General features: G+C 40.5%; 1 protein-coding gene across 1 annotated transcript in view; it reads right to left on the reverse strand.

Annotated features, from left to right (window-relative positions):
- Nucleotides 1-429: 429 nt before the first annotated feature.
- The window catches only part of LOC118111493 (probable G-protein coupled receptor 153), a 34,939-nt gene continuing 9,729 nt past the window's right edge, over nt 430-25,639 (reverse strand). Inside the window, exons 2-6 of the mRNA XM_035160147.2 lie at nt 19,060-19,682; nt 15,473-15,902; nt 8,272-8,461; nt 5,510-5,694; nt 430-3,328 (exon numbers count right to left, since the gene is read on the reverse strand). Of these exons, the coding sequence (XP_035016038.1) occupies nt 2,489-3,328; nt 5,510-5,694; nt 8,272-8,461; nt 15,473-15,902; nt 19,060-19,433 (2,019 nt within the window). The 5' untranslated portion in view covers nt 19,434-19,682 and the 3' untranslated portion in view covers nt 430-2,488. The remainder of the gene's footprint in view (nt 3,329-5,509; nt 5,695-8,271; nt 8,462-15,472; nt 15,903-19,059; nt 19,683-25,639) is intronic.

A 25,639-nucleotide genomic window follows, 5' to 3' on the forward strand; every position in this document is an offset into this window, starting at 1 on the left:
TATCTATCTACCTAGCCACCCTCCTGCTTACCTGCCCACCTACCATCACTCATAGATGTCAGTCTAAGTGTTTACAGATTGATGCAAAAATAGAAGTTGGTATGGAACTACATTCAAATATGTTTTTTATAAAAAGTGAGTGGCCATATCTCACTGGGAGCAGGATATTGCCAAAATGAGTGAGACTGAACTAGATTAAATCTCAAATCCTTGTCGAAGACACTTAACCTTGGTCTTCACCTAACTTTGCCTTGTTGACAGCAAGCTGAGGAACGTTGCTTTATGATGTCCATCATGTTGCTGTGAAACTCCTGGAGGGAAATAAATCAGCACAGAGCAAAAAAGAAAAGGAAAGAAACTCATGAATGGAAACTCCCCAACACATTCCATGCACCTGGTATACAACACACACTCTGAAGCATCGTCTTGTGAATTTAATCAGTCATATCTTTTTATAACCAAGTCATCATTTGCACGAGGAAATCATAACATTTAACATCATTCATATTTGAATCATAAATCTTTGAATATGTTACAAAATGATACTTTGATAAAATTGTAAACACAACAAAATGCAAAGAATCTATGACAGAGCAAAGTTTGACAGGGGAATGTGGTGTTATGCTGCCAAAGAAATATACACTTCTACTAACTTGTCCAATCAAAAAGGCTGCAATGACTGAGTGGCACAATATTACATGAGAATTCAAACTAAACATCTAAATGACACCAGATGACTGAAATCATATGTGACAAACGTTATTATCTGGATGGTAACAGCAAAAAGTTTCACAAATAATAAAGCTGTCAAAGGGGATATTTTCATTTCATATTATCTTTATACTCTTTGAGACTGTACATCTAATTTGTGCAGGTACATTCGTGATCGCAGTTAAAGTCAAAGATCAATGTTGCTTCTGCAATTTTATGTCAACAGAAGAGTTTTCACTCCTTTTAGTCTATAAATTGTCACATTTGTTAGATTTTGAAAGTGTTTTAAAATTATTTTATAAGTGGGCTTTGTGAAGTCAGCTCCATTGTAAAGTTCACTCCAGTGTCCAGAGTGCAACGTGAGAATTTCTCACAGTGATGATGTTTTGGTCCTTGGCGTTTTATACCTTCCTGTGATGTGAAATAAGCACAAATTTCTCTCCAAATTTGTCGTTGTACAAAAGTCTAAACTGTAATTGTTCGGCAGTATGCCTGACTGATGCTTACATTTAATTGACATTATTTGGTGGGGCAAAAAAATCACACAAAAACTTCCAGAACAGGAGCATTAATAGTCATAATGTAATGTCCTGAGGTAAATGACCAAATACAATGCTAACAACTCCAAGTCGTTACACTCCATTTCCATTGGATTCACAGGGTTCCTTACAGTAACACGTTTGTGGGTTTGGACACCAGCATCACGTTATGCTACATCTAGTTGGCCTGAAGGCTACGGCTAAAGACCATCACTGGTGCTTTTCTAACATGTTACTGAAACAAATGGCTGACGAGCTCAGTTGCAGAGGATAAAGCACCATTTCCAGTTCTGATGTTCTGATGTTCTGTGTGTGAATACGCAATGTGGCGAACAACTGTTGTGCCTGATGATCAAACCAAAGTTGACATGAACATGTGAATAATACGAACTGTGGGGAAATGCTTTTAGTAAAAAGTCTCATCAAACAATAAAGAACACCGAAATCATAAATCCAACCTCCTCCATATATACATGACATGTCAATCTTCTATTAAAACTGACTTCACATTTTCATTAAGAAATTCTGGGGTCACACAGTAAGATGTAAAACTGAAGAGTTTGGGATAACCACTCTCAGTTTCTTTTTCAACATAGGGTGCATTACAAAACTTTTCATGTGTAGCAAATAATAATGTGAATAGATCAAAATAAAGTAAATATGTGTGTTGAAGCGTAACCTGAAGTCTCAACGTAGGTGAGCGGTGTTCAGGGAAAGTTTGGTTTAAAAGCAAATGTGTCCATACAGCAAAACACAAAACCATTACAGGGCCAAATAAAACACAAAGTGAGTCTTCAATTCCAAGTGCAAAAACAAAAAAAAAGGAAGAAGAAAAACACCACCCTAACAATTCCCTCCCCAGATTATTTGAGTATTTCATTAGAAACAATATCAAACAGCAAAAACAAGATGTGGGAATGTTCACGCCATTTAAAAACAGTTTCTGTGTGTTAGTGCTGGAAACAAAAAGTGTCCTCTGTTGATATTCTGTGACGTAAAAGCTGAATAACAGGATTATTCAACCTTGTCACCAGGCTACAAACTAAATCTACATCAGGTCCATTCAGAAAAATCTCCAAAGGCCATTTAGCATAACTGAAGCCTATTTATCGGTGGTAGCCTGTAAAACAGAGTGGCACGAGTAAAAAGGCCAAAATGTTTCACTTTTCAATAACCACAAATGTTCAAGTGGTTTTCAAGAGGACACCTTTAAAAGACCAAAAGGGAAAACGTTGCTTTTAGGTGGTGGAGCCGACAGAGTCAGACTGAAAGGTGATGTATCCCGAGGACGATGCCGAGGGTGTGCTTACAAAACTGTTTGTGCTTCCTTTACTCTCCGCCTTGCTCAGGTGCTTCTGATGCCTCCAGTCAGCTCCAGCCCCTCCTCCACCACCTGTCCTGGGCCGACAGGTGGAGTGTCCCGGAGTGTGCTGGCTGCGCCCAGGTGAGCCCACCTCACCATGCCCTTTCCCGTCCCGCAGGCGCTCCCGGTGACCTCTACTGGAGCCACAAGCCACCGGGCTCTTCTTTCCACCGGGTCTCTCCTGTTTGGGGGTACCCTCGGGCGAGTTGCTCCAACTGCTGCTCCTTTTGTGTTCTGAGAGCCTCCTGAGTGCCTGAGGCTCACGCTCAAAGTCTGTGAGCGGGAAGTGAGGCAGGATGACTGTGTGCTGTTCGTACACATTGGGGATGAGCGAGATGGTGGACTTGCGCCGCGGGCTCTTCCTGGGGCTCGGCAGCGGCGTCTCGTCTATAAAGTTGATCACCTCGTCGCGACTGAAACACAGCAGCTCGTCCTCGTAGCGCTCGCCGCCGCAGACCACGCGCGGCAGGTGCTTGAGGGAGTGCATGCTGTCCTCAGATCGCCGCCGCTTGCGATGCGGGTGATGGTGATGGTGGCTCTCCTCGTGGTAGGAGACCAGGCTGCTCCTGCGCCTCTCGTGGCGCGGCAAGGTGGAGCTGTAGTGGGCACTCACTATCATGTCCTCGGTGGAGCCCCAGCGGTGCAGGTATGAGGGGATCCGGTCGCTGGTCCACATGTCGGTTTCGTCGTGGGAGTATCTTCTTGTAGGGGGCACCTGGACGCAAGACACAGACCAATCCTGTCAGTCAGTAGATGTATTTGACATTCACTCAATCCACAACACACAAGCCAGCATTGGCACTGCACAGTAAGTAATGCTATGTTACATTATTGTAGATTCACCTACATTATAAGCTATATACAAGATATTACATGTAGGATTCTTCAAGGTTATGTGGCCTGTAAGTGCCACTTTGATACTGGGCTGTAATTTGAGTGAAGCAGGAACCCCAGATACCTGCTTTTGAGTTGATGACATTTATGTAGATCAATGAAAATCTCTCTCTCACCATGTTCAGGTTATTTCAGAATGTATGGTTAGTACCATCATTCAGTTACTGTGTTTGTGGAAAATCCTACATGCATATGAGCTATTATCAAAGATTATAAGAGGAATTGTATTAATCAGTTTTTTAGCAAATCCCTCAGATTGACTGTTTTTCATTAGCAGGCTTATAACATCTCCATTATTTGGAAATGAAACTGCATTAGTAATTGATAGTTCCCTACATGTTATACTCACATTCCATTCTGTTCTGACAACTATGCAAGAGAGAAAGGGTTTGTCAAGGTGACGTCAAGAGCCACAAGATTGATATCAGCCTGCCCCCCAGTGGCGGCTTTTGGTAGATGCAGATAAACAAAATGAGACAACAGACGATACAGTAGCATGTGAGTGTGTTTGGGGGGGGGGAGAGGAGATGAACAGCAGAGGGCAGCACAGGCATTAAAATGGAGGAAGATGCAGGACGGACTTGGCAGGATGGAGAGAGAGAGAGAGAGAGAGAGAGAGAGAGAGAGAGAGAGAGAGAGAGAGAGAGAGAGAGAGAGAGAGAGAGAGAGAGAGAGAGACTAACAACTAACAAGCAAATAAAGCCAAAGAAGCTTTATTCTGCAATCAAACCACTTCAGAGGTGCAGTAGCAAATCACAAATGGAGGTGCTATTTGATAGTGATTTGATTTTTGTTGACTCATGGTCTAACTGAGCCTTTAACCCCCACCCCCAGCAGCCACAATAATAACGTGACTGTATCACTGTTGTCCTCCTGTAAGTGAAAAAAATGCACCTCATTTGTTTCCCAATCACACACACACAGCGGTGGATAACAGACTCGGGTGATACTTTGCAATCAGAGGGATCTAATGTCATGAATAGAGGCGAATCGGACACAAAACAATGTATGGAGTGATGGTTTGACGTGATGGCAGCTACTGTATACATCTCTGTTTCCACTTTGGTCTTTGAAAGGTTCATCAGAATGGTAGAAATCTGGGTTGTTCACCAATTTCACTTTTGTTATAGTCAATAGACAATTTATTGGAGTGGATGTAATTCCTTAGGCAACGAAAGCCCATCGCTAAGTTGTTTATGACAAAGATGACACAGTGTTAAGATGCTCTGTTGAAGTTAATACTGTGTGGGTTGCATCAGTAGTTTCTAGAGTTTCGGTACATATTATCACCACAGTCTTCCAGACCAATACCAGCAAGATATTTAAAAAAATCATCTTAACTTTTTTAATCAGACATTTTCATTCAGTTTGATCCGATATCTGATTTTGGGCCAGATTTGATAGCTTATTGAGTTTAATCAGTATTGAAATTAAAGTTCCTTGTTGTATTGTCTCAGAAGGCTGTGTGTTAGCACGAGCTTTGGTGTGAATGCAGGCTGAAAAGGAGAATTTCACAGCTCTGCATTTGACTGGGATGGATGCTGGATCCAATGGACATAATGCTTATGGGTAGAACATGAGCAGATGTTTGTGGTGCTTTCCTGAAACCTTAAGGGATTCCTGAAATGTAGAAGGTAAGTCAGTTACTAAACTCTTACCCTCTTACAAGATAAAAATGCACTTAGTTGCATGTAGCTCCATGGCTGTACATCTTAACTAGTTGATAGATGAAGCACATGATCTAATAACATGTTGATGGAGCTGCCCGATGGTCATATTTACCTAACAGTAGTCAGTAAGAGTGTATTTTTGATTCATGAGACAAAAGAAAAAATCAATAGTATATCTGGTAGAGATAGCATCACAATATGCAAGATGCAAGATGCAAGATACTGTAAAGGCCCACAAGGCCATTTCACCATGCACATTAGCAATGAAGTATCATTTAATAATAGTTCAATTGATCAGGTAAAAGAAATGAAGAAAATCAATGAAAATATACCTGCAAATACTGCATTTTATCTTCCTGTTGTTCCCTCAATGGATACCCTTGCAGAACCCCCCTTTCTAAGGTTGAGAACTCATACTTGGCATTACGGTCTACCGTCACGATTTCAGGCGCCGAGCTATAGTCATATGGTCTGTCAAATATTAAGTCGGCATGAATTCCTCCATCTTGGCTGTTTTCTGCAAAGTGCAGAAAAGCACGGGCGTCAGGATTAGAGAGCAACGGACTCAATACACAAGACAGACAGACAGACAGACGAGTAGATAAGAGAGACAAGTTCAATTGTTCTCTAATTTGTTGTGTTTTCTTACGAGCCTCCTCAGGAAAATGAAATTTAGATTAAAAAAATGCCACAAAAATGCCCAATAATTAAATTGAAATGTTTAATAAGGGGATGGAAAAGCCACAGGTTGGGTCTGAATTTAGAAGCAATGCCAAATAGTCACCAAATAATGTTCAGTGGTCTTTGTGCATAAATGAATACTCATAGAGTTTGTTTCCCAGTAATGCATTCATGTTCATTAAAGATCAATTGGAGATGGGTGTAAAATGCTGATCTGGAGGAAAATGTTGGGCCAAAAGATGGAGGATGAGAGTGGCTATTTGCACAGGCAGCTTGCATGCAAAGTCAGTAGCTTTGGAGAAACAGGAAACAATCCTTATACATACAACTGTGATGCGTTATACATGGCAAGCCCTCTGGAAAAAAACAGAGAACTGGCAAGTGTTAATTTTCACACAGAATATATGGATATATTCCCTGTGTTGTTTTATGGCTCCTGCTGGACATCGAGCAGTTATTGGGGAGGGTGTCGGGGGGGGGAGAGGGTCAGAAGGTTCGGAAGGTTAGAAACAGGGGAGAAGGGGTTCAGATCAGGTTGAGTTTAAACAGAGCCAATAGGAGAAAAAGACAGATGGTTGATACTGTCATTAGTTTGCATGAACTGTGGCGATCTGGTCATGGACCGCGTCCACCAACGTTCTCATGATTATCATGTGACCTCATTTTGGGACGAATTCTGTTTGTGTGTCTGTGATTCCATGTGAAACCTTTCATTTTCAGTCCCTTTGGACACACACTCATACTTCTGTCATGAAGTCTTTCTGCCTCTGCCTCTAAAATACACAGTATTCTGACGACTAGGTGTGAACCCACATTACAAAAATAAAAGTAAATTAAAACAAACAAAAGAAAATGATAAAATAATTATCATATATACAGCATGTATATCAATAATTGATTTAAATCTATTTCTGTATTGTTTCGTGGAACAGCTTGGCTGCATCCCTTTGTGACTTGAGGGAAATATGACCATCATAATGACATGAAAATGCTTTTCAGCTTTAGTATATTTGTTCCATTTTCACTCTGTAACTTATCTAATACATGGGAAATGCCTCTTTTTATCATCATCTCATGACAGGGCATTCTAGAGGAAGATTGTCCAGTTTAAATGCATTGGAGTGAAAAAGAAAAAAAGTACCACACATGTCCTTTGTCCAACAATATTTCTTTCTTTCACCACAAGTACACACCACATATAAAAACACATAGAAACATATTTGACACTTCAGTTTCATCTCCTGACAACCGAGGGTCACGTGATAGGTCACATGATAACATTTGACCACTGATTTCAGACCTTAACCTTAAAAATACAATGTCATAATGACAGTTTAAAAGAAAATACATATGTACAATTATATATTTATGTAACTTGTACAAACAAACAAAATCACAGTTGCTATTGTAAAAAAGCTGTTATTATCAAATGTTAAAAACATCCCTCTAAATAGGCAGAAAGTGTGTAAATACGTTTGATATTAGATTCGTTTAGATTAGATAGTTCAGTGCAGAGAGGTGTCGATAAAACCCCAGAATTAGAATAAATGTCAATTACTTCAAATAAAAGATAATTTTAACTCAAATAGTTTGCAGATTTGTAGCATTTTAATGCATACAACATATCGTGGTAACTCCTTTGTTCAGTCAAGCCAAAATCAGTGAGACTAGCAAATAGTGTTTCATATTTCCATAAAAACAAAGATGCAGAATCCATTTTTCTTTCTTGTTTAACTTGGGAGTTTGATTGATTTGACTGAAAATAGATGGCAGATTGTAATTGCACAGTTTAATGTTTAGAACAGCAAGCAGTGCAATCACAGAGGATGAGTGCGTGGAGCAGCAGAGATCATGGGTGCTCCAGAGTCAAGGAGTAATTTAAACCTGCACCATGAGCTAGAAATCAGGAGTTATTTTTATATCTCATATGGAGAAACTTGGGATAAACCTATGATATATAATATTTTGCTCCTCTCAATTTCACCTATACAACTGCTCCCTAGGCTAAGAGACAAAACTGTTGGGGTCAATAAATCACATTTGTCACCGTTATTCCTGTGGCCAAAGACAGTCCAGATGAGTTCACGACACCATTTTCTGTTTCCAGACATTCAATTCGAGAGTCACGCCTACAGTCTTTAACTAACAGCTTGTACAGCTGCTATTTCAAACCAAAGTGTCTATTATATAGGAATACTACAAAAATAAACCAAATCATCTTAGGAACGCCTTTTAGTCAGCCCACTTTGTGTGTGTCCTCATGGAGCATTCGACCGGACAAACTGCCGTTACTACTGTCAATACTCCACACTGAGCTGTCTTAGGAAATAGGAATCATTCACATCATCAGTTGAGGAGGAGGAGGGGGAAAGGGAGGGGCAGGGCGGGAGGCTGACACCTGACAGTGACTTACCCTCATCCACGTCATCGTTGGACATGATGGCGACACACTTCTCCCACACCATGCGGATGTCGGCGCGATAGCGGTCACAAGCCCAGATGAACATGGGCAGCAGGATGGACTGAGCGATGGAGCACCACAGCACACACAACACCATCCAGTTGTAAGAGCGGTCGAACTTCAGACTGGCAAAGCTCACCACCTGCACAGTGTCGGGAACAAACCATAATCAGCTGTTATAGTCTGTGGTGAGGACTTAAGACTGCTTACTAAAGCAGCTTTCAGACATGCACTGAACTCCGGATATTCTCCTCAAATTATCCTGAAAGGCTGTATGTGAGAACAGAAATGTCAGTTGCTGCGGACATTCTCCGGAGTTTCTCCTGCCTACCCCCTGGAAAAAACCTCTGGATAATATCTGAGTGAGCCCATGTCAGAACACAGCAGGAGATTCTCCGGGGGGTGGGGGTGTTGATGACGTTTTTAAAACATGACAGAAGCAAAACTGTAAAAAAAAAATACATACATGAAGAAAATGCAGACAAAGACGTCAACTTGCAAAGACGACGAGATTTGAGAGTTTTTGGTGATTAGAGCTGATGCCGGTGTCGATGTGCAGTAAACTAAAATGTGATCTCTGCAGCAGAATTTAAACAAACGTGTGCCTCCTTCATCACCCCTCAACTGAACGCTCTGGAGATTTCTGTGTTGTTGTAAACGTGTCTGAATCTCCTGCTGCGTTGTTAAAAAACTCCAGAGAAAGTCCGAACCGACTTATGTGGACAAGCTCCTGACTTCATTTCTGAAAACAACTTATGTTCAATTCCAAATACCAGAAATCCACTGAAGAAACTGAAGTGGGATAAAAGAAAATATTAGCATTAATTGAATGGATTGTTCTGACAAGTCAGTCAACAAAAGAGACCAGATCCACAAAGCTGCTTTTCATCGAATGTGAAAACCCAGTTTACACACTACCTGCAGCTTTTCAGGCTCTCTTTAAGATAGTGATAATGTATGAAACAGATCGTATTTGTTTAATAATGACTCCTGTTGTATGCAATCTGGGTTGGGGATTAAGAGATTACATGTAATCCGGATTACATTATCAGATCACCAAAATAAATGACTAAACTCAGCTCAAATTACATTACAGAAAAAGAATTGTCATTGTAGCTACACGAGGATTACATGATGACTTCATAATTACATTTTGAAAATACAACAATTTTAAAATTATCAAACACTTTTCATGATGACCGAGGCTTCAACTAATGAAAAATGTGTCAGTGTCACCAGGTATGTCTGTGGTACTGAGGTTCAAGGTAAATCAGCTGCTGTAGAAATGATTTCAATTCAGCACCAGCCTGATGACAGAACCTGTATAACAGAACCTGTTATTAAGTGTTGTATTTGGCCTAAATCCAGGGAGATGTCTCTGTTAAAACCTTTAGGAGACACTTGCTCTGACTACACACCTTCTGTTTTTTTTTTTATATTCAAGCTATAGTGCTCCCAGTGGACGCTAAGCACAAGGTAAAAGATGGAGTAAAAATACTGAGCATCACGTCTCAGGTTCAGTCCTACATATTGTGTCCTACATTATGTTACAAACTGTTTCTTCTAATCAATGTTGGAAATACTGTTATTTTGTTGACGTTTGCAGTTACATGCGGCATCTATTGGACTTCTGTCTGTCCTGGGAGAGGGATCCATCACATGTGAAGGACAGAGGATGTCGCACCTTGTTAAGCCCTGGGAGACAAATTGTGATTCGTGAATATGGGCTATACACATAAAATTGTATTGAACTTGATTGATATATATTGGCAAACGTGACGTGAACCAATTCTGCAAGCAGCATACATACCGCTGCCTCATTCATGTGATGTTTTCACCCCTGTCCGCTCGTTTGTTGGATGGTTGAATTTGTTTGTTTGTCAGCAGGCTTGCTCGAAAACGACATAACAGATTTCCTTGAAACTTAGTGTAATGATGGGGCATGGACCAAGAAAGAATCCAATAAACTGAGCATAATGTTAGCTCAAACAGATCTCAAAGTCAAGCTCAGCAACAAACCAGCTGACAGCAGCAGATCTCAGCCCACATCAGCTGACGGCTCAACTGATCCCCACCTATGTATTTAATCGGCCAAGCTCATATTGTGTGCTGTATTCACGCTGTTTTGGCTGCCTGCTCTTCCTGCTGCCACTTCGCCGCCCACCTCCATCTCAGCGCCTCCTTTTCATACTGACTCTGACCTAATGTCATGTGGTGTCACTGATGCCTGCTACTGTTTTAGCTGCTGTTGTCCCTGCCTCACTTTTCATGAAGGAATGGTAGGAATGTGTGCTCTCCCCACCTCAGGCTTTCTTTATGGAAGGACAGCGAGGTCCCAGAACAGAGCCACACCACCAGATATGAATATTGGATCCAAGTTAATTTAACTAATGGATCTGAACCCAGAGATTAATCCAGGGATTTAAAAAAATACTTTCTTTAACATTGCAAGATAGGGTGTTTAACATTTTCGCAGATTTCCAAGTCAATAATGAATGGTCTTGATGAAAAAAAAAAAAATGGTTTCATAGAGGGGTATGCTTTTGTCAGCCACTGTAAATAGGGCTAGAGGCCTGTAACTGCATGTGTAGCTGAGATAACGTGGATTCAGTGGGGAATCAACAGTTTATATGTATCTGCAATAGTAATAGATCTATGTCCAAGTGATCACGACTTGGTGCAAAATTTAAGGGGACTGTTTGCCCTCAAATATTTGAATGCCATTCTAGTTTGTCATCACTTGAGCGACTGCTGTAACTAATTTAATTTCAGTGAATCAATAAATTAGTTAAATTTAGTCAATGTAATAATATATTATTGTAGGAATGACTCAACAAATAATTACAGCCACTTAACTGCTTCTTAGTTTAGGGAGAAGTGACCTGAGTTGGAGCAGGAGCCCTTTATAAAAGCATTAGCGCTAACAGGTCCCTCAGTGAGGCAGCAGAGTGCCCTGTCAGCTCATTAAAGGTGACTGCTTCTGTGTCTAATCCTCATCTCTAATGCATCGGGCACGTTGACTAAATTAAACTCTTAATGTCAGGTTCACACCTTGAACTGGAGCACACACTTTGTGACTTGATTGAGTTTTAACGTCCCCTGATACTGATCTTGTTTGTTTACTGAGCTGATTATAAAAAAAACTGGCAGGTCAACCAAAGACAGTGGAGACAATGAAGACACTAGATAAACAGAGATTTGCTGTCCATCAAAACACAGAACCTCATGATTATCAGCCAGAGTGCAGACACAATACAACACAATGAATCAGAAAATAAATTCAAAAATCTGACAATGCATTATGATCTTTTTTCAATGACAATCACTCGTCAAGTTGAATTTTGAGACTTTGGAGGCGGGGACAGTGGCTGATGTTTCCCCCCTACCATTGGTCACTTTGATCACTCCAGTCCCAGCCTATCCCTGATCTTTGAACCCCTTTTCCCTTATTTTTCTGGAGCAATTGTAAACTTCATGCATCATTTATACCACTGCTGTCGACACAAACGTCAAAGATTGTGTGGTGTGTGTCCCTCTTGTGTGTGTGTGAATGTGAGAGTAAATAAACACCATATTCCTCTAAGTGGGCCACTGTGTTTTTAAACTTCTCTCTTGAGGCCTAAGAATTTATGACAGCATCTTTGGCAGCGTGGCGGTTATATATCGAGTGTTGTTGGTGCTGCACAGTAAAGTAAAGATTTCTACACAAATCCTTGAACTGATTTTGGATTTCAGCTTTCAAGAAATCATATTTGGTTTGTTTTTCTATAAGAAATCACACCCCATCATCCAAAAATCCAATATAGGCCAACTACAGCCAAGGATCTTAAAGATTTCATTCCATACCAGCTTTCACTCTCATATAAAAATGTTGGCAGAATAAGCATACTCTTTTTTCTTGTAGACTCAACTTACTGGCCAGGTTTTGACTGCTTGCTCATACAAATAACTATAGTTTGCTTTGCTTTTTTGTAGAATCTATAATTGCTCTGTTCTTGTATGTACATCTCTATCCAAATCCAGTATTTCTCAATAGCGCCACACCAATGAGAAAGAAATATCCACCTTCATTTATGTGTGTTACAGATTTCCATGCATTTAAATAGCTCATTACATCAGGTCATAAAGATGGCTACCAGACTCTTTATTGTTTCTGTCTATGCAGAGGAAATCTGATCTTTCTTTATTACTATACTACCCTCTCTTTTGTGCACACTCATACAGAAACACAATAGGACGTTGTTGTAAAGGTAATATAGCCCTGTCTATGCAAACAAACTCTTACAGCTTATGAAGCAGCAGTTTCCCCTCTGGTCCTGAACTCAAACATGGAGGTATAGAGACACACACAAATTAATCAACATGGAAAAATAACTGGGGAATTATTTGTTATTATATAAATTATGAAATTATGTGATTGTAGTATTCTAATGTTTATTTTTTTATATATTATTTTCAAAATCACAAAATGATAAAACAAATTTTCCAGTTTTTGATACACAAACAGCGGCTGTGGTGCCTCAAGTGCTGAGTTATTACTCTTTCCAGTAAGAACTTAAGAAGAATAATAATCAAGTTCATTCATTCTCTTTACCTAAATATAATAATAAACTATTGCCTGCTAACATCTCCCGAAAATCTCATCCCCGGCAGTGTGAGTGGCTACTAGAAGTGAAAACATACAAAAAGAAATGAATCTGACAGTTTAATAAAAGCGAAAACATTTTTGTTTGAGTGAGAAAAGGAAACATTTTTTAAGGCAGCATATATAGATGATCCAAGCAGCATAACTTTACGGCCTAAATTCAGCTCACTGAATTTCAGACCACTTTAAAAACAATAAATTGTTATGTTGTGTCCTCCTGGAGAGAATTCAAACACATTGTAAGAGGCATAAAAATGATAAGTCGAGCTTGGGGCTTTTAAAACCAAGTGTTACATTGTATACTGAGAAATAATGAGAATCAGGATTATATTGTTTATGATCTGGATGTTGCTGGCACTTTGGGAGGAGAGGCAACATAGAATCTTAAACATACACGGCTGTATTCACCCTCACAACAGAACAGTAAGCTATTTGGTTATGACTCATGAGCAAAAAACACTTCAAAAAGTTCCTCTGGGTTTCTGTGAAGCAGTATAATGCTAATGTGCAAGTTATTATCACTACAGTAACCGTTCATGTCTAAGAAAATCATTGCTTCTAGGTTAGTCATTGATCAAGGTTGCCTGGAAATTCAGTAAATACTAACAAATTTGTAACTCAGAACCCTAAAGAGTATCTCTCATGTGAATATGCCAAAGAAACTTCAGATTTCAAAATAAAGGCCTGTGCAGACGAAGCCTGTGCTTTGTGCAGGAGTTTCTGTTTGGCGAGCCTCAGGTGTACAACACTTAATTAAAAAGGTTTGTTTAATGTAAAAACAAAATGGTACTAACAGATGGCTTGTACAAATCATAACAGAACCGAGGCGGTGTATTATATATATATAAACTGAAGCACTTTGATAAATATCATGTTCTCCCACTTAGAAGTCACACCTTATACAAGTCGGTCTCATTTAACTAGCGTGTTCAAATTTGAAGATTCAGACTGTAATCCCTGTGGCTTAAACATGAGCAGAGGCTATAACGAAAAAACCCAAACAGATCCGCTTGTACGATGAGAGGATGGCTGATTTAAGCTGCATCACAAACAATGAGCCCGAGGCTTTCTACCGGCTGTCAAGTCTGCACCGAAAACCAATGAACTGACTTGTTAAAAAATGAATGACAACCTGAGGGTGGAATTTGAAAATCCACTGGTGATTAGTGTCCCCAGGAAGTTAGACTCTGTATTAAGTATTGTACGGACGTCCCTGCACGACAACACGACGACGATGATTCCAGTGATGGACCGTAACATGTAACTGGGACAGTGGGCGACACATTATATCACAGAACAGGATAAACCAGACTGACGGGGGTTTGTAATTGTAAAGGTCGCCAAGTTCATTATTTTATTATCATTATTGTCCTTGCTATTATAATGTTAGTCATTTTCTTGACAGAATTCAAACAGCACCTTACCCCTCCTCCTCCAACACACACACACACACACACACACACACTACAGAGTGTATATAAAGACACATTGTACCATCCATACTCATTCAGTCTGACCTACTTACAGCTTCACATGAGCAGAAACATTGAAGTCCATGTAAATAATAAAACAGTATGATATAGATTTTGGAGCTACAGTGGAGAAGCTCCACCGACTTTTCTTTTCACCATAAAGGGATAGTTCACAGAAAAATGAAAATTCATCTTTATTTATCATTATCTACTCACCACTATGCCGATGGAGGGGTGGGTGAAGTGTTTGAGTCCACAAAACACTTCTGGAGTCTCAGGGGTAAACAGTGTTGCAGCAGAATACAATACAATTGAAGTCAAATGTAATAGTAGACAATGAGTTTTTTTCGGTGAACTATCCCTTTAATCTCTTATTTTTATCACAACCATCTCTGTCTCTCTCTCTCTCTCTCTCTCTCTCTCTCTCTCTCTCTCTCTCTCTCTCTCAGCAAACGGTCTGAGTGACAAAGAGGTCACAAAAATGGCTGCCATCAGCCTGACCTCACTGTATGCTAGTGTGTGTGTGTGTGTGTGTGTGTGTGTGTGTGCGTGTGTGTGTGTGAGTGTGTGTGTGTGTGTGTGTGTGTGTGTGGCTGTTTTCTAAGAGCCAGTCACCATCTGACTCATATGGAAATCTATACATTTTATATATATATCATATATAACAACACGTGTACATTGTCTTAGAAAATGGAAAAAATGAAATGTGTTCTTGTAGCACCCTCAAAAGCTGATGGATGGATGGTTCCTTCAACATCAGGAAATACAGCTGCTAGTGTAGAAACAGGGTAAAACATTTTGATACAAATGGGGAAACAGTCAGGATATGCCTCTAAACCAACAGGAAATGCTGCACCACCTGTGTTTGTTAAATCTAATTGATCTTGTGGAAGAACAGATATTAGCACTCTCAGTCATTACTGATCCAAAAGTCTAACATCTGCATAAATGTTTAACCAGGAAATACACAAACTATTGAACTATAAGTGTTGGGACCAGCTCTATTAGTAACTGCAGATAAGGGCAGTGAACTCACCAGGATGGGGAAGCCAGTCAGGAAGTCGTAGATGAAGACGATGCCACTGATCAGGTAGGTGATCTGCAGAGACGTCTTGAGAGGCTCGGATCCATCGATGGATGATCTACGCTTCCCCTGGGCATCCTCCACCACTATGGTCGGGACGTTAAATTTGTTTTTGTCTGCGTTGTGGCCCGCCTGAATGGTAAAGGTCTGAAAGAGAGCAATGCCGATGCAGATCACGCCCATGGCCACGCTGCCGCCGATCAGCAGCAGGAAGCACACGCCGAAGCCCAGGCCGATCTCCGTCACGATGAATCTGCAGTCGGAGGTGTAGAAGCGGTTGATGGTGTCGTGCCAGCCCACTGCTGGAAGAGTGGACAGGATGAAGGAGACCATCCAGATGCCCATCACCGTGTGCACCGCCTGCTTCTTGGTGTTACTCAACCTGCAGGAAGAACCATAGATTTTAGCATGAAGTCATTTGAACTGTTTTCAGGCTTTCAGGTGAAATTAGCTTTAGACTTGTTTGCACCTCCTGTAAGTCTTCTTCTTGACCATGACTCTGATGCATCTTAATACAAACTGTGCTAGTGCTTGGGCCACAAATACTAAATGTATATGCTGGAATGATTTAAAATAGACAGTATGAAAGTACATAAACAATATATAGAAACTTTTGTTGAGAAATTATATGAAATTAGATAATAGTAAAAGGTGGGAAGATGTGTGTTGCTTAAAACTATTTAATGCTTTTATTTCATAAGCAGAAGACAGACTGTAAATAAATATTTCAGCAGAGAGTACAATCATAAAGCTACACCATGTTCTGACCGGGCCACAAAACTTCATGGTCATCACTTAGATGAACTGAAGTTGAATGCAAAGCGATCAATGCTTTGCTGATGGCAAAAGATTGCTTTTCACATTCCTCGGTCTATTTGTCATCTGGGTCTATTTCAGTTCGAAGGGATTTCTATTTCCTCTCACCTCCAAGTAATTGTTACAGTCGAGCAATTTGCCGAATGTGTCTGTGTCCTCTGGGTGGGGCACTGTTCAAGGTTTGCACTGGCAGCACACGTACATCTATAAACGTGGCAGGCAGCGACTGGTGTTCTCATTTCCAAAACATGAAGAAAGATTGTGCCATCTTGTCAAAACCTTTAGACCTAACGTTTTCATGAGCTGGTTCAAGGCATCAGCAAGAAATTACATACAGAAGAAAATTGTGTCTTGTAGAATTCAGAGATACAATCTATTGCATGACTTCTTTAATCCTTTTTCGTCACATCAGTCCAGCATCTATAAATGGACCTGCATTAAAAGTGTATATAATAATAACAAGGGGCAGAATACTACAGCCACCATAAATGTACCTCTCCTGTTTCATTTGTGTTTTTGAAGGAATACAGTAAAGTCTCCGTTCAGTATCAGTTGTCTGGGAGCAGTTTTGGCAGGAAACCCAATCTGTCTCCCTGTAGAGAACCAGAGCATGTCATCTATCCTGGTATTCCTCTCATTACAATCCTCCCGAGGAGCACTGGCCTGATACGAGATAAATCAAAAATATAGTTCAAAATATATGGAGCTAGTAATTCATTAGCTTATACGCACTGACACAGTGTGAGTGGCACAGAGGGGGCAGCGGTGGCCTCTATCTTTGCACTGTGGCTCTGTGCAAAGACAAGTGGGTCTTGTTGTCACCGTGAGTAATAATGCTAGCCTTTCCTGAATGTGCCTGGGGTACATATGATGGGAAGGTTACGTCACCAAGCTGCTTGAATCTATTACCAGAGAACGAGCGTTGCGAGGGAAAATGCTCCTAAGAGATAGCGAGCGCGGGGCGATGAGAACAGCTGCCGAACTACAAGGTAGGAATTCATAATCAGGCCTTCAGTGTGAGTTAATGTCAGAGAAAAGGCAGCGGTGCAAGCTCAGCAAGGCAAACGTGGGGCAATTTAAATGAAAGATGAAGAGCAATTACGCAGGGCATCACCTGAGCCATCACTGTATCATACCAGTGTGAAGAGTGACTTGAAGACAAGCAGACGAGCTGCTGAGAGGAAAAGACAGTGTTTCCAGACAGGAGATGAGACAATATAGTCAGATGAGTGAGACAACAGACGAGGGAGATAAAAGCATTTGCGTAAAGCCTGATATCTCTGTGTGGGCATTAACCAACAGCGACAGCTGCACAAGCAATATAGATAACAAGATTGAGCATAGATTTAAAAGGAAGTTTGCATATCTTGTTTCATATGAGCTTATCTGCATAGAGCTATGAAATTGGCCAATCTGACTGTAGGCTGAGCATCTGCAGGCCTGATGCCACAGGAAGTACAATCAGGCCTTGTTGAGAAGGAAGAGACAGGCAATAGAAAAGTCATTCTCACCACATGTGCCACAGGACCAGCTTCTACACCAGCAAGCACAGTAGATATGAATATGATTTCATATGTGCTCAACCTGTATTTTCCACAGTATAAATGCATCCGCAAATGATTGTTCTGTGTCTGATGACTAGAGATGATCTAAAGATACACAAATTAAAATGTGTATACTGATCATTTCATGTGACCAATGTTTTAATTGTTTGATTATCATTATGATGTATCATTGCAGATAAAATACCAGGTAAAAAAAATAATGATGAAAGAAAAATTGCAGCATAATAGTATTACTGTGTAATCAGAAGTATTTGTTAATACAACAAGACCAAACATTGTGTATTGAGTTATCTTAAAGCAGCTCTCATGAATCCCTGAATACAGACAGAAATACAGTGAAAAGCTTGTTGTGGAGGAAGCAGAGTTGATGCTCAGAACATCTGATTACGTGTCAACAGCAGATGTCTTGGAGGTCTAACAAGACCAGCATGGTGTTACTGCAGCAGAGTGCTGAATGTTAATGTGAGGTGAACCTCATCCTGATTATTCAGAGTTACTTTGTAATATCACTTGTTGTGTAGAGCCAAATGAAGAACGAAGCCAGAGCTGGCAGAGCCTCAGTCTGTGTTACCCCAAATAACTGCAACCAGCAGAGGTGTTGGTATGAGAGATTTCACCTGATGCAGAGCATCCCCCTCAAAAACACATGTAAACAGGCCAACAAGTGACATTGATCTAAACAGTGGTCCCTCCCCCCTGAGGAACCTGCTCAGAAATGCAGGGAGAGGACTAAAATTAAAATAAATGTCAGAATATAAACTCTCTAGGTGTCTTTGGCAGATATTGTGTTTAGCCTTGGAGGATATTAGCTCATAAAATGTCTTTTCACAAATTGTTCTTCTTGGAATATTTGTAATTACAGAATATATCTGGTTAAAATGTGTGTGTAGAATGTGCAGATGTGTCCGAAAATGTTAGTTCCCTTTTGCATAACAACAAAAAACATGTTTCGTCACACTGCTATGGAGATCATCTAAAGATCACACTGTCAACAGTTTTTCATGGTGATTATATCTTCTGTTTTGTTGGAACCACAACATTGTTTGTGGAAAGAAATGTTGATGCCATAATATTTAATGTCATTTTAGTGGTGTGAGGACCACAACAACACTCAGAGACAGATACAGTATCTAAAACCATCTTCAGAAACCATCTTACCTGTAGTTCACAGGCCAGCGTACCATCCACATGCGGTGATATGACAGTGAGGTGACGGAGAAGCAGGTGACCAAAGTGAGAGTGTAGAAGGTGGAGACGAACACCTTGCATAGACCCTCGTTCCACTCGTAATTGGAGTGATGGCGGCGCAGCGTTATGACGCAGTACATGGTGATGGGGATGGCCATGTTGAGGATGTGCGTGCCCGCCAGTGTGCAGATGAGGAACTCCAGTGGCTTCCACTTCTTCTGCTTGGCACTGACGCTGAGGATGCTCCAAGTGTTGGCCAGGATGGACACGCCGGAGCAGACCAGCCAAGCCAGCGTGTTGGCGTTGATGACGTCATCCTTCATGGTGGTTACCTCATCCACCATGTTGGAGCGGGGCAGGGCGGGCGCCTCGAGGAACTGTTGGCAAAAGCAGGTACACACGAGGAGAAGGAGGAGGTGGTGATGGGTAGGAGGGGATGCAGGGCTTCGGGCAAGGCAGGCATCCTATCTGGGTGGGCGTGCATTCTCCATGGGTTGGACACAGCGGGAAAGGAACATGGCAGTGGAGTGACACAGTGGGACGTTGGAGGGGGAGGATGGCAGAGCCGGGCCAGTTCCTTTATAAGCCTGAGGCTGGAGAGAGGGAGAGACAAGAGAGGGACACACAGTGATCAGAGACAGAGGGAGTCAGCAGAATAAAAAGAAAATTATATTATGATTAAGGACAATAATCCTTAATCATACATAATTCCTCATCCCAGTGGACTAATAGTGTTACATTAATCACAACAGTTTAATTATCACTGTTAATACTTGAAGCCATCCATTTCATGTAGTTAAAACAGAACAGGAATCTGTCTGCAGAGCAAGACTTAAGTTACAGTCGTGTGCAACTGCTGTTTCAATAACACTGAGTCCAAACTGCTCCAGTGGTGCACAGGGAGATATAAATATTGACAAAAGGTATGAGGGGAATACATTGCACATGATGCAATGAATAAATCAAATTAAAATCATCCTGAAGTAAATGACATTTTTAAATGTTTAGAATTAGCTATGTTTAGAATTTTAATAATGAATTAATAGTTTAAGTCATTCATCAAGCGGGAGTTTGGGGCTGACTGAAAATTAACAATTTATAGACTAAATATCTCTGATGATAAATAATAATCAATATCTGAAGTGTTAGCACAGCATTTTATGGTGTTGATCATAATCTGGATGTAAAGATGAACGACAAGTCACTAAAGCCACAGTCTGCGCAGTAGTGATTGGGGGATGGAGCTGCTCGCTTGACCAATCGCGAGTCAGTCTCAGCTGTCAATCAAGAAGTTTCTCTCCATTTTAATAGCATCAAATAATGAGTTAGAACCAAAATTACCATAAATAATTAACACTTAAACGAAGTGATAAAAACTAAAATGACAGAAAGCATCTTTGAAAAAAAATTATTTGATGTGAATGTTGAAGTTTTAGTTTGGTCCATGTCTCATCCAGTAACATGGAGGAGGCATCGGGTGGCGATTGGGAGGCTTTAACTGCACTTTGGGGGAGCTGTCATGTCATCCATCATGTTGATTTACTGGGTTTCTCTTTATTGTATTAGGTGTTTCTGTTTTTCAACTTGATTTTGTCCTCAATAGACAGTCGACTACTCAAAAAAACGTAGAAGTAGCTCTCTACAAAAACTGAGTAGGTTGCTCCAATTTTGTTGAGTTTTGTGAGGGTCATTTCCAGTATAACACAGTTCCAGGCAGAGACACTCTTCAGAGGAGGATGACTTTGGTTCATCCACTGTGGTGTGAAAAATGCTTGGCACAGCTGGAGCATGGTGTCACATCTATTTCCTGTCTTTTGGCTTGTCCAAACACTGATGTGCTGTGGGCAAGACCCTTGAGAGGGGACACTGGAAATAACAAGAGCAACGTCATCATCACCCTGCTCTCACTTCCACTCATCTACAGCTCTCTCTCTCTCTCTCTCTCTCTCAACTATGAGCCAATCAGATTCAGTCCTGCTGAAGCACAAGGTTATACAGCAGCATTGTGTGAGCTCCCCCTGCAGGAACCGTGTAACCACATGAATCAGGAGTGTGGCACCGTGGGTTAGCAATCAAATAATGGCACCACATTAACACTGTACGACTGAAAGGATGCTAAAACGACATCTGACAGCCAGTGGTAAAACAGAGTGATGTGAGGGCAAACCTCAATCTGAACTCTGAATTACAAATCTATCCCACTTAGCTCAAGTTAAAGGTTCAGCGTGTAGAACTGAGTGACATCTAGTGGTGAAGTTGCATGTTGCAGCTGAATAACCCCTCACCTCACCCTCCCCTTCCAAACATGAAAGAGAACCTGTGGTAGCCTTCAAAAGGTCTTCAGTTTGTCCAGTTTTGGGCTACTGTAAAAAACATGGCTGCCTCCTTAGAGAGGACCTGCCATTTTTATTTTCCTGACACAGATACCTTGACTTTTTGCATCAGCTGATAATGATAACAGATCCGATACCAGTGAATCAAAAAACATATATAACATATTTTAACAGCTGTATGTTACCAACCCTGTACAGAGGTGATGATTGCTATCATTGTTGTGTTGCGTTTTGTGTTGCGTTTTCAGTCATAACTGAAACGTTACACAAATAAATAAATCTACAAATACACAACAATTACTTCCTTTAATTAGCTGCTAAATGCAGCCACAATTTATAAATACAAAAGACCTTTTAAAGTCTTAAACAGCACAGGAACAGTATAAAACAGCAACTTCACATTTAAATAAAGCTAGAAATAAATAACAATTGGCAACACTAGTGTCTTATATACTTTCAATACTTGGCACTGATCCTGGTATCGGTATCTGAGACATTTCCAATTCTGGTATCGGTATTGGAGACATTTCTAGTCGAGACTTAAATTGTTCAGTAGTTATAGCATGATAACAAACACAAGAAGATCCTAAAAAAAGATGATAACAAAGAAACTTTTCCGCTGACATTTCACCATAGAGATGATCAAAGAAAACATACTGTGTTGAAAAGTGTTATCACACCCTGAAAAAAAGAAAACACATGAAAGCAGGCTGGGATATAAAAAGAATGACAGATAGCTTTGATCCAGGAATCCCCAGGTGGTTGGGATAGACACAGTTTGTGTGTTGACTGTGGACTCAAACCTCAGCTGAGTCTAACACTAAACATTGCAACAGTGTCGCACAATCCACCACAGCTTGAGTCCAAATCCCCCCAAAGTTCATCTGAACTGGCTCCAAATAGTTTTAGAAGCAACAAAGATTGATGTAGGAAAAACACCAGATTAGAGTACACGGGTTAAGCAGTGAAGATGGAGTGACGTTTTTTCCCAGTTATTAAGTATTTGTGTTATTGTCGGGGAGTCAGAGTTCCAGATCAACAACTTTCCAGCTCTTGGACTGAGAGTAAAAGTGCACTACATGTACTAATAGACAAGCATCACATTTTCAATTGCGACTGGCTTCTACAGAAAGCAACTCTGCACGTTTCATTGTCAACATCCATTATCGCTCACTTCCGTTGGGATTGTATCTCCGTTTTTTCATTTGTGTTCTCTGTTAATGCGCTTGTGTGAGATGTCTCTGCCACCTTAAATAGGGCTTTGACAACATCATCTTAGGAATCATTGTCAATTTTCAGTCGATATATCGGTATTAATCAGTATCGGATTCAGAATCAACCCAAAAGATCCTCCGTTCAGTGAGATACGGTTGCTCAGTGAAGAACCTACAGAGAAGTACAACACAGCTCTGACAGCCCCTGGTACTACACAGGTTTTACAGCAACTCTCAGTTCACTGTTTAGCTCATCTTGTCCTGAACGTTACTGTTTTAGTTCACGATCATCACTCGCATAATTTCACTCACAGCCACAGCAGACAGTTGTGAAAAAAAGCTCTAAAAACCCGCTGTATTATTCATCTAGCACTTTAGTTTTAGTATCGGTAATAATAATGATGGCTGCATTCCATTTACGTGTGCATGCTGCACTCAATAACATGGTGGCACACTTAATGGAGTGGAGCCACTGTCAATGTTATTACTTGCACGTGTGCTCTTTGTGCTTTAACAAGTCTATGGCCCTGTCCCAATTCCCCCCTCAGCCCTACCACTTGACCCTACCCCTTTGTTTGCGTTGTCCCCTTTCTCTATGTGATGTAGGGGTAGTGGCCATCTAGCACTTCAAACACCCCTTCAACCGTACTGTATTCAGGTCCCTTCAGGACAAATGGGTAGACGGCAATTCCTGAATGCTTTACGAACGGACGAAGCAAATCAAAATGGTCATAAACTTAAGTATGAAATCTTGCAAAGTAACCATACATTTTTATTTACTTTTATAATACCTTATTTTAATCCAGCAGCAAATGAAAATGTAATTGAATCGCTGTGACAAGCTTTCAGGAAAATCGCTATTTACACCATCAAAACAAACAGTCTTAGTGAGAGGAATGAGTAACTTTTGTTATTCCCATTTCCCGTATATGAAGTTCAGAAAAAACTTTCCGGCTCATGTTGTAATGTTTTCAGTAGAAGGATGGACAGGACCAATGTTACATTGAAATAACCAATGTAAACACACTGACTGACTGTGTATTGATCAATAGATCAATTTGTCCTGTCTGTCCTGCAGTTGTCATCAGATGTGTCACTATTATAATGTTGGTTTATAACGTTTGTCACTTGCTGCTGATGACATAGCGAGTGGTGTCCCAATTCCTAGGGGAACATTTTCTAGCCCTCTCCCTTGTGGCTTGGTTTAGAGGGGAACACTCCCAGCGAAGTCAGGAAGCTGAAATCGAAACCAAAGTGCTGCAGAGAGGAATTTACCCGATGTAATTTACCCTCTTTAACTTAAACCGCTGTGCATAGTTGTGGTTTGAGATACATTTATATACAACTTTAAATAGTGGAATCTAAGTACAAATATTTAAGTGACCAAATGTTTAGGATGTGTAGGGCCACTAACTAACTAACTAACCAACCAACCAACCAACCAACCAACCAACCAACTAACTAACTAACCAACTAACTAACTAACTAACTAACTAACTAACTAACTAACTAACTAACGGCCAGGGGGGAAACGTAACCACCTTGGCTTGACAAAGAAATTCATATATTTACATTGTATTTCGTAAATGACTTTATCAACACCTATGCGGTCTATTTTTTTCTGTCCTGTTACATAACAATAAACTGTTATCTTGGTTTTGTTGTGTGTTGGACGGTTTAACTAGAACCAAGAAAAAAAACATTTCAGTCTCAGTAAAGGAACCGGCCCTTTGGCTGTTTTGTTTTTCTGGTTTGGATTGTCACATAATATTTCCTGCAGCAGAAAATAGAAGACCATTTATCCAACAGTGTGCTCCATAATCAAGATAAGTCATGTTCCAACATAGGCAGAGTGCAGTGGAAAATAACACTAAGCCTTCCTGCTTGGGCTGACCTGAGGCTCTAGAGGGACAATGTCAGCTTTCAATTAAATACAAGACATTTCAATAAGGTCTAACAAGGTTATTCCAGGATGTTTATAAGCAACTGAAGTTGTTCTGCCTCTGGGAACAGCTGGATTTACTGTGGGGAGATTCCTCTCCTGGCATTGATTAAACCCTGAAAAGGGATCTTTATTCCTTAATATTATAAATTCCGTTTTTTTTCCCATGAAAAAAGATTCCCTTCATGGCCTTAAAAATGGCTTGGGTATGAGTCGTCACCCTCGACTCATTAAGTGTTTGCTAATCAATGAATATATAAATTAGCCTTGTCTCCATCTCAACCCTCAGACAGACAAACATCTGCTTGTTTTCTGTTTTGTTAACTACAACACAGTGGTAAGTGGTAACATGCAATTCAGGCATACATGTTCAAGAATACATGTAAAAGAACATAGCAAATGTAAAGTTGGAAAGCTGAAAGTTGGACTGAACTTCACAGTCAAAGTATCAGAATGATAATGTATTTTAAACTCTCTACAATGTAGCTGGACTACATTATCAAACAGCTAATAATGTGTTGCTACAGACGGGCCAGAGATTTGGTTAAATAGACAACCGGTTACTGCAGGATTCCTCTAGAGGGCGCAGCACACAGCTCAGACCAGATCAAACTTGAGACAGGGACAAACCTTCACCAACATGTTGGTTGTTATCAGAAAATTTCACCTCTGGCTGCCTTCTAGTGGATGTAATGCCTAACAACATACCACCATAAAGGACACATAGAAGAATTTTCCTATGTAAAAGCAGCATAAATTAGCCTTAATGCACCTTCGATTTATGGTGAAACATTGGTCAGTGCTTGACATAATTCAGTAGCCAGCAAAGGCAATTGATGGACAAAAGATGCCATTGGCACCGTCCCCACTCCAATTTTCCAACTCTTCCACCAAGCACGTACATATCGGAAGTTGGAAAATTGAATCATTATTTGGCCAATCTGCCACAATCTGCCAAGCTAAATTAAGAATACACCACATCCTACATGTGCACTGCGTGATGTCATTGGCCCTTGCTGCAGAATCATCCAATCATTGTAATTCCTGGGATAATGGATTGA

The sequence above is a fragment of the Hippoglossus stenolepis genome, chromosome 6 (genome assembly GCF_022539355.2).
Source record: "Hippoglossus stenolepis isolate QCI-W04-F060 chromosome 6, HSTE1.2, whole genome shotgun sequence".
Taxonomy (NCBI): Eukaryota; Metazoa; Chordata; class Actinopteri; order Pleuronectiformes; family Pleuronectidae; genus Hippoglossus; species Hippoglossus stenolepis.